General features: G+C 40.9%; 2 protein-coding genes across 26 annotated transcripts in view; one reads left to right on the forward strand and one right to left on the reverse strand.

Annotated features, from left to right (window-relative positions):
• Positions 1-13,614, forward strand: part of ZNF518A (zinc finger protein 518A) — a 92,197-nt gene that overhangs the window by 68,930 nt on the left and 9,653 nt on the right. For 15 of the 22 annotated variants that reach the window (XR_004482593.2, XR_004482586.2, XR_007471285.1 and 12 more), the window contains 3 exons: positions 7,353-7,543; positions 8,923-9,696; positions 11,831-11,954. The exons of 1 other annotated variant lie outside the window; for it this stretch is intronic. The gene's annotated coding sequence lies outside the window, so the exon portion shown is untranslated. Of the gene's footprint in view, positions 1-5,592; positions 5,850-7,352; positions 7,544-8,922; positions 9,697-11,830; positions 11,955-13,614 lie in introns of all 22 variants that reach the window. 6 more of the 22 variants (XR_007471281.1, XR_007471284.1, XR_007471286.1 and 3 more) reach the window with 4 other exon arrangements.
• Positions 1-13,614, reverse strand: part of BLNK (B cell linker) — a 75,455-nt gene that overhangs the window by 3,221 nt on the left and 58,620 nt on the right. For 2 of the 4 annotated variants that reach the window (XM_004268385.2, XM_033425664.2), the window contains 8 exons: positions 13,045-13,117; positions 11,286-11,313; positions 10,444-10,486; positions 8,131-8,218; positions 7,535-7,566; positions 4,061-4,137; positions 3,151-3,234; positions 1,532-1,687 (listed from right to left, as the gene is read on the reverse strand). In XM_004268385.2, the coding sequence (XP_004268433.1) occupies positions 1,532-1,687; positions 3,151-3,234; positions 4,061-4,137; positions 7,535-7,566; positions 8,131-8,218; positions 10,444-10,486; positions 11,286-11,313; positions 13,045-13,117 (581 nt within the window). The remainder of the gene's footprint in view (positions 1-1,531; positions 1,688-3,150; positions 3,235-4,060; positions 4,138-7,534; positions 7,567-8,130; positions 8,219-10,443; positions 10,487-11,285; positions 11,314-13,044; positions 13,118-13,614) is intronic. The other 2 variants (XR_007471290.1, XM_033425665.2) reach the window with 2 other exon arrangements.

The raw sequence follows: 13,614 nt of genomic DNA on the forward strand, positions 1-13,614 counted from the left end.
ACTCCTCGAAGAAAACATAGGGAGAAAGCTTCACGAGACTGCATTTGGCAATGATTTCTTGGATGTTACACCAAAAGCACAGGCAACAAAACAAAACATAGACAAATAGGACTACATTAAACTATACTACAAAGTTATAAGAGTTCTTTACATATTCTGGATATTAACCTCTTATCAGACACATAATTTGCAAATATTTTCTCCCATTTCATAGGTTGCCTTTTTACTCTGTTGATTGTGACCTTTGATGAACAGAAAATTTTAGACCATTTTATTATACCATATACAAAAAAAAAATAGACTCAAAATGAATTAAAGATTTAAATGTAAGACCTGAAACCATAGAAATCCCAGAAGAAAACATAAGCAGTATGCTCTTTGACATTGGTCTTAGCAATATTTTTTGGACATGTCTCCTCAAGCAAGGGTGACAAAAGCACAAATAAACAAATGGGACTACACCAAACTAAAAAGATTTTGCATAACAAAGGAAACCATCAACAAAAGAAAAAGGCAACCTACTGAATGAGAGAAGATATTTGCAAATAATATGTCTGATAAGGGGATAATATCCAAAATATATAAAGAACTCTTGTAACTCAGTATCAAACAAACAAATAAGCAATCTAATTAAAAAATGTGCAGAGGACCTGAGTAGACATTTTTCTGAAGAAGACATGCAGATGGCCAACAGGCACATGAAATGATGCTCAACATCACTAATCATCAGGAAAATGAAAATCAGAACCACAATGAGATATCACATCACACCTGTGAGAATGGCTATTATCAAAAAGACAAGAGACAATATGCTTGTGAGGATGTGAAGAAAAGGGAACCCGTGTGCACTGTTGGTGGGAATGTACATTGGTACAACAACTATGGAAAACAGCATGGAGATTCCTCAAAAAATTAAAAATAGAACTGCCATATGATCCACCAATTCCTATCCTGGGTATATATCCAAAGAAAATGAAAACACTAATTCAAAAAGTTACGTACACTCTGATGTTCATACAAGCAGTATTTACAGTAGCCAAGATATGGAAGCAAACTAAGTGTCCATCAAAAGATGAATAGGTAAAGATGATGTGATATATATATATATATACAATGGAATATTACTCAGCCATAAAAAGAGTGAAATTGTGCCATTTGTGACAACATGGGTGGACCAAGAGGGTATTACACTAAGTGAAGTAAGTCAGACAGAGAAAGACAAATACCATATGATTTCACTTATATGTGGCATCTAAAAAACAAAGCAAACAAAATGCCGAGTCAGACTGACCTCATTAAGCAACAGGATAAAAGATATAGCTTTTACATCATACCAGTCGTTCCTCCTCTCTGTTCTCTCATAGGATATACTGCCCAAACATAGTATTTTATCTCGTACTCTATGACAATGTGCAAGCCTTAGGCCAGGTACTCTTGTATCCTTTCTCCACATCTCTGGCACCTAATACAGTATGATGGCATTGTGCTCAAAACATAGTTATAGAGTTGGATTAGAAGAGAAATTACTGACCTCTTCACCAGTTTTCTTTCTGCCCAAAGCATACTGTTTTGTTGCTTCAATAAATCGCACAGGGATATTATATACTCGCTTATTAAAAAATACAACTAGTGTATATGGCTGTTTGGAATCATGGCCAGAGCTTTTCCGAATAAGAAATGATCCATCCTGTTTATTAAAAGAAAGAATAATTATGATTAGTGTTACTTGTATTTCCATAGGTTAAAAATCAGTTTATGAAAAATACCTATATTATATTCAAAAGGTAATTATTTAGGTATATGATTTTTATTACCAATTAGAGCTTGTTTTATTATTTTGCAAGAAAATACTTCAGTAAAATATATACTTACAGGAAGTTCTGAAAGAAGTAAATGCTGGCATTTTGAGGTACTAAATAAGATCTTATGTTTATAGGCTTTGGAAATGTGTGAAGGGACACATTAAGATCAAACCTAAAGGGCACTCTTGAACTAGGAACCATGTTCACAAGTTGCCTATGAATAAAAAAATATATCAAACAAATTCCATTCAAAAGTGCTATAAGAAGAAAGCAGATATTGGGAATCAAAACATTTCAGCTGATAAAAATTCTCTCTCCAAAAATTTATGTTGAAGCAGAAAAAATATTGTAACACAACATTCCAAATTTAATTAAATATCTTGTAAAATATTCTACAATCATAAATTCAAAAATTATGAACAAAAAATAGACAAAAACAGGAAGAAGGAATGCAATAAAAGTTGATCAAACCTGGGAAAAAGCACTTACCTGGTGGCGCAGTGGTTAAGAATCTGCCTGCCAATGCAGGGGACATGGGTTCGAGCCCTGGTCCAGGAAGATCCCACATGCCACGGAGCAACTAAGCCCATGTGCCACAACTACTGAACCTGTGCTCTAGAGCCTATGAGCCACAACTACTAAACCCACGTGCCACAATTACGGAAGCCCTTGCACTCTAGGGCCCGTGCTCTGCAACAAGATAAGCCACTGCAATGAGAAGCCCGTGCACCACAACGAAGAGTAGCCCCTGCTAGCCACAACTAGAGAAAGCCCACACACAGCAAACGAAGACCCAGTGCAGCCAAAAAAACCCAGAAAAACCAGTATATTCTGACAAGGCAAGGTGCAAGTGGGCGGAGAAAAGAGAAAGAAAAAGAAAAGTGGCACTTTAATCTTGGATTGTCCAGACTGTTCTAGTGTTCCTATATGACTGGGCTTCGACTCTCCAAAAATTTACTTCCCAGTACTTTTTGCCACCTTGATCCCAATCGTTTATCCCAAGCATTGATCCAAAATAGTCTGCTACATTTCACTCCTGGTTGGATCTCATGTAGCACCAAGCCTTACAGAGATCCCCTCCAGAGCTTTCTTCTCTTCCACTATTTGGAGAGCAGTGGAGCCTATGGATCCATGTATAGATGAAAGGATAAGCAGCAATACGATAGAGGAACAAAGAAAGAGGGAGGTACTTCCAAGAGAGGAGGGGACGGCAGTTCCTCTTGAGTAAGTAAAGAGAAAAGATCCCTGCATCCATAATTGTTGCAATTACTTAATTAGCATATTATCGGGATGACAACTGTGCCGATATAGGCTGAGGGCACAACATGAGATTTTAAAATGGTCAGACCTTGTTCGATCTGTATAATGCCTCTTCGGCCGACTTTCGATCGCAGGCACCAGCGTACCATGGTTTACAGTGAACGTCAGCTTCCTGTGAGTGAGAGGGCATTATTAAGCATGAGATGGCCCTTCAATGACACTGAACCTTCTGTGCACTAGAAACAAAGTCCCATTTTGCATTACCAGAAAGGCCTAAGTACATTTGCGCCAGTAATCTGAAAATGAGTTTTATGCTTCTTTTGATCAACCACAAGGATTATAATTGACTTTTCCCCAATTTGGCTGTAGGGGGTAGAATTAGTATTTGAACTTGAGACCTAATCCTGCTAGATTCCTGAACCATTTATTCCTTTCTCCTAAATAAGTTATAATCTCCCTTTCTATTATGATCTTACTGTTGCTTTGTGGAGCGTTTTATAATTTCCGAAGTGTTTTTACAAATATCTTATTTGATTCTTGTAACAACTTTGAAGGCAAGATGAATACCTGCTATCATCCCTATTTTACATTTGAGAAAGCTTAGAGACTTGCCCAAGGGCACACCGAGTCCTTTCTCTGTCTTTTCTTAAACTATGCTATTTTATGTGTTTTAATATCATATGCCTCCACAGATCTATTCTGAAACAATTACATAGTTTAAATAGAATCTATGTGAGAGGAAGAACAATAAAAACAACACACTTCTTTGCTAGTTTTGAAGAAACACCAATTGTTATTTATGGCATCCAGAATACAAATTAGTATAAATGGAGCAAAGTCTTAACAGTTGGGAAAAAAATGTATTCTGTACCCATCAGCAAATGACAACTCACAGGCTCACTTAAAATAGAATCTGTTTCCAAGCTTCACTCCAAAGTCTCTCTTATAAGAAGTCATGCCCTTTCCTGCAGTTTACTGATAACGAGTTCATTTCATACCTGTTCTGACAAATTGGAATTAGATGAAAAGCTGGGTAATGGGCCATCCACAGTTGGGCTTCCCCCTTCTGGAAATCCTGAAAGGGATTTGAAAAATCAGTGGATCCCATTATATCTTGAGCAGTTACTCTGCCTATACCTCAACACTGTGCTGGGAGCTACAAGGAACACACACACTGAAAAATCACACACATAAAAAAAATCACACACACCAAAAAATCCTTAAGAGTTGTGCTTCTCGAAGTGAGGTCTGAGGACCCTGGGAATCCCCAAGATTCTTTCAGGGCGTTTGCGAGGTTTTTTCCAAATATATATCTCTGTGAAGCCCAATTTTCCTCATATACTTCGACCAGTAAAACATATTGTAACAGATTGAATGTAGACGCAGATATGAGAATTCAGCTGCCTCTGTTATTCCAGGCATTAAAGAGATTTTAAAAATGTAAAACAATGCCACTCTTCCCCCTAAATTTCTTTTGTTTGGAAAATATATTTTTTTCATAAAAATATGTTGTTAACATGTAATGAGTTTAATATTTTAAAAATGGATTCATAAATGTTTTAAATGTCTTCTAACTAATACATTAAATATCGTTAGAAAGAAACACATAAACCATAGTTCTTTGGGTCTGCAATGATCTTAACAGTGTTAGAATGGTCCTGAGGTCAAAATGATTGAGAATTTCTGCCCTAAGGCATAAACTCCCTCAGGGAGTTTACCATCTAAATGTGGAGACATGGAGACACATGAAATGGAGAAAATACTTAGCTGTATTCATTCATTCATTCATCCACTCACTCATTCATTCTTTATGGTGTACCTGCCATGGATCAAGGCTTTGGAAGTATACAGCAGTCAACAAAACAGCAAAATGCCCCTCCCTCTTGGAGCTTAAATTTTAACGGAGTGAGATAGGCAATAAAGACACAAGTAAATATATATACAATATTACAAAGTCGTAAGTGCCATGAAGAAAAGTAGGCCGGGAAGTGGGTGGGGGATATCTTCGGATAAGTAGTATGTTTAAATAGGCTGGTCAGGGAGAGCCTCACTGAGGTGACACTTGGATAAGATCTGTAGGTGGAGAGGGAGGAGGCCTGTGGATATCTGAGGAAACAATGTTGCAGGTGTAGGGAACAGTGAATGCAAGGGCCTGGCATATTTGAGGAATAGAGAGGGGGCCACTGTGCCTGGACTGCAGTGAGAAAAGGGGTGAAGAATAAGGGATGAAGTCATACAGGAGGTGGTGAAGGGACCAGGTTTGTGGGACCCAGTGGACACTTAGCATGACTTGGGCTTTAACAAGCATGGTATGGGAAGCTTTTGGGGGGTTTTGGACAGAATAGTGTGATTTGCCTGTCTTTTAACAAGGTCACTCTGACTCCAGGGCTGGAAATAGATAGAAGGGGGCAAGAGCAGAGAGAGGAGGTCAGTTGAGTCTTGCAAGCCCAGGCAGGAGGTGATGGTGGCTTGGAACAGATGGCATCAGCAGAATTAGTGAGAGTGACTGGATTCCAAATGTATTTTGAAGGAACGGCTGGAAGGTGTGAAGAAAGCAAGTGAAGGGACTTCCCCGGTGGCGCAGTGGTTAAGAATCTGCCTGCCGATGCAGGGGACACGGGTTCAAGCCCTGGTCCGGGAAGATTCCACATGCCGCAGAGCAAATAAGCCCGTGAGCCACAACTACTGAGCCCGCGTGCCACAGCTATCGAAGCCGGCGCGCCTAGAGCCCATGCTCCGCAACCAAAGAAGCCACCGCAGTGAGAAGCCCGCGCACCGCAACGAAGAGTAGCCCCCGCTCGCAGCAACTAGAGAAAGCCCACACGCAGCAACGAAGACCCAATGCAGCCAAAAATAAATAAATACATTTATTAAAAAAAAAAAAAAAAAGGAAAGCAAGTGAGAAGTCATGGGTGACTCTAAGGTTTTTGACCAGAGCAACTAGAGTTGTCCTTTCTTAGGAGGGGAAGTCTACAAGAGAAACAGGCTTAGATGAACCAACTGCTTCAGATAAAAGTGCCCTGGACGTTCAAAGGTGACAGCCACCATTGTTAACAGGAGGGAGCAATGAGGGCTTGGCAGGCCCAGGAGGGCTGAGTATGAAGGAAGACTGTGTTCTGACAGGTGGGGACAGTATTCCCGGGTGGGAGCAGCAAAAATAGGGTGGGAGGTCACGCTCTTCTAAAGTACATAGTACAAGGAGGTTGGTGGTTTCCACAGTTTGGGCAGTTGAGGGGGTTCAAGGCTGACATTTTCTGATCCCTGAATATGTGCCAGCCCTGTCCTCACATCTTAGCTCACTTTGCCTTCACTTCCGCCCTTTATGGGAGGAGCTATCAGACCCCATTTTACAGGTGACGTCTTCCCTGACCACAGCAGCCCTCACTGTCTCCATTCCTCTCTGTGCCCACCCACTGCCACCTTGCTTTATTTTTCTTCATATCACTTTAACATTTGCCTGATATTGTATGGCTTATCTAGTTGTTTATTTCTCCTCTAGTAGAAAAGAAGCTCCATAAAGGAAGGGACTCTGTTTTATTCACTGCTGTATCCTCTGGGTCTAAAATATTGCCTGGCACATGGCAGACAGTCAATAAGTATTTGTCAGTTGAAAGAATGACTTTGGTTGAAAAACAATAAAGGGTATAATAAAGCTTTACATAGTAAAAATACAATAAAATTTCTATAGCTATACCATTTCACTTTGTGTTCAGAATTTTAGAAAAGTTTCTTTTATTTAAGATGAATCAAAAATCCAATTAAAGCCTAAGAAACAGATTTATGTTTATATAAACACACATACTTTTTGTATATAATAATTATTCTCTTTATTTAAATTTATTGAATCTTGATTACTTTGGAGTATTTTCCAACTTCTCCATGTACAGGAGGGTTTTATTTTGTGTTTTCATTTTTTTCCTACATTGAGTAGAAAGTAAATCAAGGTTTGGGCAGCTGTGTTCTGTGAGTCTGACTTCATATATTTTTAGGGTATTGTATTATTAGCCTAGGGAAAATTATCCAGATATCTGCCAGATCTTCTTTTCAGGGTGCCCTCTGTAGATACATTTTACGATCATTAAAATGTATTTTAGATTCAATTTAAATAGCTATCATTTACTGAGGACCTTCTATGTACCAAGCACAATATGTTGTTTTACTTAATCATCTTATTTTGAAAATAGTTGTATTGTTGTTGTGAAAAAAATTAAATAAATAAAAGATGACCAGTATGACCAGTAAAATATTCAATCAAAACTAAAAATGATCTCAAATCTATTTACTTTTCAGAACAGCTCCATGAAATAAATATTCTTGGCCCCGTTTTATGGATGAGGAAACAAGCTAGAGAGGATACTAAGATACTCCAGCTGGAAGAGGCAGTATTGCCCTGGACCCCCAGGTGGCTCAGACGTGAAGAGCCAGCCTTAACCGATACCTGATATTGCTCTCCGTGCCTTCATTGTACTTACTTGGCAGAGGTATGGGTTTTTGATGAATTGGTCTGAAAGGAAGAATTTCAGATTAATTGAAGGGCAAAGCACAAGATGAATAAGTTTGACTTTTTGCTTGCACTGAAGATACTCAGAACAGGTGCATCACAAAGGATCAACAGGAATGGCCAATAAAACATATCTAAAGATAGGAGAGGCACCAAAACCTTCAGGATAAGTAAAATTGTCCCCTTTAATTTTATAAAAAGAGGAGACTTGACTAGTGTTATTTTTTAGTGAAGTCCAATAATTAACCCAAATATTAGTTCAGTCTCTGTAATTCTAAGCAGTTTTTTTTAAAGTTGTTACCTACTTAACACCTTTTTAAATTTAATTGCGAAGCAATGAAATATTAAATCTTTACCAATCACAACAAGCCAGTGTTTCTGTGCAGTGTAACAATGCAGGTGTTAAGGAAACTTTAACTTTTTTGGCCACACCGCGCGGCATGTGGGATCTTAGTTCCCCGACCAGGGATTGAACCCGTGGTCCCTGTAATGGAAACGTGGAGTCCTAACCACTGGACTGCCAGGGAAGCCCCAAGGAAACTTAGTTTTAAAGGAAAGAATTCTTACTTCTGGGGAGGAGGAGGAAAAACTGGTGACTGCATATTTTCTTGTCTGTGACTAGACCCTCGGTGGCGTTCAGCAGGTATAGGTTTTTCTGCATTAAGAAAATTATCATAGTAGGATTAGGGTGAAATGTCTGTCCCCATGCCCAAACTCAGAAACATCAACCAAGAGGAACCAGATTTGGTCACATGTCTTCCCATGAGCATGTCTTTCACCAGGATGTCATCCCTTTGTGCACCTGTCAGTGTGGTGGTGTGTCTGAGCTATTAAGACCAGGACTCCTACTCAGCGGTGTTACAAGCACACCCTACCACCTCTGCATTCACCTCTTGGCAATGTACAAATACGTGGGGACTGAACCTGTGGAATCTGGACCTTTAGGTGTGTGATTACAAGTAAAAGCCAGAAGATGGGCAAGCTTTAGCCACCCCTGATTCCTATGTGGCCTCCACATAGGTGTTACAACACCCTGCCATGTCTTCATTAGTCATAAGACATGGTATAAGTAATTTCTTACTGATAAGAGGCAAAATATCAGCGTTTGCGAATGATCTACTTTTTTGAAAATTGAATTGAGCAAATTCAAGGTTATCCCTATAATAACGTTAAATCTCACTTGCATTTCACTCTTTTCCTGAGTGAGAGAGGAAGGGGTGGAGTTATAATTAGTTCACAGGGAAATGTGCATAACCTGAAATCTAAGAAGTTTATGGTGAAGAACATTTATTGCTGAACCACTAATAAAAGTGATTATAAATTATTGTAATGCTTTATTCTCCCTTGAATTTCGTCTAGGGTGTGTTAAAGTCTGGGTATGTCCAAAGGTCTGTCTCCTGCATGGAAGAAAGTTTGAGAACTACTGATCTCCCACTAGAGGATCCCCAAATAAATAAAAGCAGTAAGAACTCAAAGACTCAAATAAATGATGATAGACTTCAGGGTTTCTTGAGGTGCAGAGAAATCCGGAACTTTTGAATCTCTGAAGATTGTTTCAAGTTTGTGGCAAGTTACTTCGAGCTGCCACGTGAGATGTTTTGTTCATGACTTTACAACATGGTAATTTCAGGAGAAACAATGAACACTTTGGTTCCCCACGGCCTGATGAGCTTTGACCACCCCTGCTTTTGCGCCCGTCCTCCAGGAGGCTTCCTTCCTAGGTCAGAAGAGGCCGCTCACCCGCTTTGGGTTTGGATGGCCATTGCCTCTACTCCTGAAATGAGAGACCACGCTCCTGCACTGGGAGCCCTTTGGGGAATGAGGACACCCGAGCCGCATGGGACATGCCAAGAGCCTGTTCTCTGATGGTTTTCAGAAGCTTCTGAAGCCATGAAATTTGCACAGGGTTGTACTTACTTCCTACAGAGGCTCACCCTAATGCTCCATTATCACTCCAAGCTCCCTGCTCAGCAGGCATGGAAGACAGTAAGGAATGGAAGGACAGCAAGGCAAAAGCATCAGGAAAGGCAGAAGAAAGCAAGACACAGGAAGGGAGCGGTACCTCAGGAACAGCCTGGGAGAAAGATGTGGGAAATGATGTAAAAAACTCAACAGAGCAGTCAAAGCAGACAGGTGAGTTGTAATGCACATTCAGAAAATGTCTACCGTCCATTGTGAGACCAGGTGTGCCCTCATTAACTCAGGAAATGGTGAGCTTTTAACACTGGGTACCTTCAAGATTGGAATTAGACGGGTGCAGGATTTTAATTTCTATATAGTGTTTTAAGTGTTGAGATTATGGATGATTCTTCTTCTTTCTGTTTTTTTCCCCCAGTATTTTTCAAATACAAATATTTTTTTAATGGGAAAGTTCTAATAAAAAGTATACATAAGGGTTTTAGGTTATGATAAAACAAAGGAAGGGAAGCATTGAAGATGTACTAAGATAGATGTTTGAACTCAGGAAACATTATTTTGAAAACTTAGCACAAGAACTTGTTCGAACAAACAGGTTTTTAAAAATTCATTACCTTAGCCATTAATTCTAAGATACGTGACTGGCTCTAAATAAGTCTTCACACCTATGTAACACTGTGGCACTGTTTCTGGCAAGTCATATCTGTCTACAAACAGGCAGGTTTTGGGCATGTAGACTGTGGCCTGCCCCAAAGGTGCAGCCTGGCATGCGCAGGTCCTGATCAGCTTTGCTACTCACTACTCATGGCAAAGTAAAGACTGTTCTGTTTAGAAAATTGAGTTTTATGTTCACAGTTGCCTTATGAATAATTAAAGAAATTTAGAAATACATTTGTATACAAATCCTTAATCAAAATAACTTTCAGAGTTATTTGCTCATCTGTCAAGGTAACATAGGCTTACCTTCACAAACACTTGAGGCATTCTGTTGAGAGACAACTGGAGTCTATTTAAAAAAAAAAGAAAGGCAAGGATCTTCAATACAGTGGTATGTGGAAATAAAAGTCAAAGCAATATTATTAAAATAAATACTGGGGGAGAACATTTCTTTGATGCATAGCTTTTCTTTCGGTCACAAGACCAACAATTAAAAACACACAGTCCCCCGGCCCACTTTTGCATTAAGTGACAATGGACTGGAAGTGTGTCAGGAAAGGAGCAGTGTCATCCTGGCCTCCCCACTCTGTCAACAGGGTTGGTGGATACCATGACCCCCAGCAGCTGCTGGGCAGTAGCGCTTATGCAGTGGAAATCTGGCATCCGGCTTTGCCCTCAGGGCCCCACCGTCTTGGTGTTTGTAAGGGACTGTAAATGTCAGGCTACAGTATAGATACCAGGTCAAGGTGGGCTTCCTCGAATAGTGGGCTGGCCCAGGTTCCCCACGTTCTGCCCAGAAGTTGAGTGTACTCAGGCCTTTGTGCCTGATACGCAGTTGTCAGTCATTAGTTCCCAGGCCTGCGGGTGGGAAGCAGACACAGGGGAAGACAAAGGTCTTGGGACGCAGGGAGGCTGACCGCTGATCGGCCGTTCATATTCAGTGAAGCCACCGGGTTCAGGGAGGATGTGACCCTCCCATGCAGCATCTTCCCTACCCAGGTGAGGATTCCAAGTTTCTCTTGGACTGTCTGGGCAGCAACATGATTGCTGTGTTCACCTTAGCGGGAAGCATCGTCAACTTTAAATAAGTGGACAAGAATAAACATTGCGGGAAACATGAAGCACATTTAAAAGCAGAATTAACTCACCGTCTTCAGCGGCGTAGCTGTTTTTTTCCTGGGGGATGAAAAGAGATTGGCTTTGTTAAAACACAACAAAGATAAAGAGGAGCTGATTTTACTCTCAAATTTAAACTAGAATAGTGAAAGTGATACAGGTGTGTAGGAAGACTATCCTTGAAGGGAAGAGAGGGATGAAAGCAGGATTTAGCCATGATCCTTCATAGCCTCAGATAGGGTCTGCTGACAGATGGCAAAGGGGTTAATGGGGATAAACAGGAGGACAAGTTGCCAGGGAATCAGGATAACTGAGCTCTTGTTCCAGTTCTGCTACTGATTACTCTGCAACCTCAGGCCCGTTTCTCTCAGCTGTGAGGGCCAGTCTGAACTTTAGTTTCTTCATCTGTAAAATGAGGACCAGAATCAGCGTTTGCAAAGTGTGTATGTAGAGCTGTCCCTTCCCCCAACAGCACCCCGGGGCTACTGTCTTGGGAAGGAGGGTGGAGACACGAGGGTGGCCAAGCAGGTACATTTGTAGCCAGCACCTCCCCACGCCAATGTTCCCCCTGCTTCAGGTGACTCTTCTCTGCTAGACATCTGCCTAGAATTTCATTCCAAACAGATAAACCGAAGACCAGCACAACACAAGTTTGAAACCCACTCTGATCGCTGGTCCTGAAGGTGCTTGCCTGACCTAAGGTACTGGTTTGTCTTAGTTCAGTAGAGATTGGACTCTAATATTGCTAAGGCTTTATAATTCTCTTGTGTGTTTATTTCGAATACTGGCTTTCTCTCTATCTCTCACTTTGTTTTGGCTGAGAGCTGGAAGATTGGGGGAAGAATACTAACAATTCCCAAGTGCCTCTAAGACGCCTGGCACTGGGTTAGGCTCTTCACATATTTTTTAAATCTCACACTGTCCTTTTTAAGTGGGTGTTTTTATTACATTTTAGAGATTAGGAGACTAAGTAACTTGCCTGAAGTGGTAAACCTAAGCCAAGAGAGAAGTGTGCAGAATTTTGTTCAATAAACCCCTGAAATGGAGAATTTCTTTGCTTTACTCAGGGGCAGAATTAAGGCTATAACCACGCAGGCTTGCTTTGGACAGATTTAAATGTGCTTTTAAAATAACCTATTGAGCCAATATGAAATTATGGGGTCACTGTTTGTAATATTAATACATTACATTCACCCAATATCTTACAAAGCTCTTCTAAGTTCAATGAGAAAGAATGCCTCTCTCATCTCCCTTTTGAAAGGAACCTTGGCAGTGTTGCTTTGATTGAACACCCAGTGCATGCTGCTCTGTGTACACATTTGTTTGCAGATCACTAACTACTCGGAAGAGAAACCGAGGAGTAGAAAGTAGGAATGAAACCTGCTAGTGGGTCTTAAAATTATTCAGGTGCTGGAGCTTGTGTCTTGTGGAACATAAGTCAATGAGCTCAAGATTTAGCTAGAAGTTTATGGGAGGAAAGACTACTAGTTTTTGATGTCAGCAGGGACACCCCTAGTCCAACTTGAAGGATGCATGGGTGTGGAGAACACCAGGGCAATAGGGTTTCATTTCCACACTCTTCAGGAACACACCTATTGTAATGTTAGGTGCACCTGCATATGAGCTTGGGCAGGTATGCTCTTCTGAATGGAAACAGCAGAAAAACACCCCCCTCTGGCCCCCAGATTCTCAAGCAGGACTCCTATGTGGATTCCAGGCAGCTCTGCTCACAGCAGTGATGGAGACCATACACTGAATTCACAGAGTTGCTTCTCTGCAACAGGAACTTACCCAGCCCTGGGCAGTGGGGATGGTGCAGCAGGTGAAGAGGTTGACTTAGAGTCCCAGGCCCCGCTCTTTCGACCTGCACAGACATATACACAGGTCAGTCTCTAGCCCTGAACTGAGGGCTGATGGTCACAGTGAGCTGGCCTTGCTGGCAGGCTCAGAAATACATGCACAGTTTTTCTTACTTTCAGCTAAGCATATATAAGTAGTTACATTGAAGTTTTGGGGGAAAACCTATAGGCAAAGGTGATGAAACATTTTATAAATGCCAATTTATAAGCTCAGAACTAGGATGTTAATTAGGAACTCCATCTAAACATTGCTAAATGACCTTCTCATTTCCCCCATGGGACAAGTTCAGAGCCCCTGATTCTGTGGGTTCAATAAGAGCTCACAAGGGTTCCTATGGAAGGGAGCTAAGAGCTCTCACACTTGTATCTATATGCACTGCACAAATGTGCACAACAGCAGTGCCTAGAGACAGAGGGGCACAGACCCACCACTCCTGATCACACCTATAGACACTGCTCATTCCTAACCACATTTACACAGTACACAAACCTAACCTCACAT

This window comes from Orcinus orca, chromosome 14 (assembly GCF_937001465.1).
Source record: "Orcinus orca chromosome 14, mOrcOrc1.1, whole genome shotgun sequence".
Lineage (NCBI taxonomy): Eukaryota > Metazoa > Chordata > Mammalia > Artiodactyla > Delphinidae > Orcinus > Orcinus orca.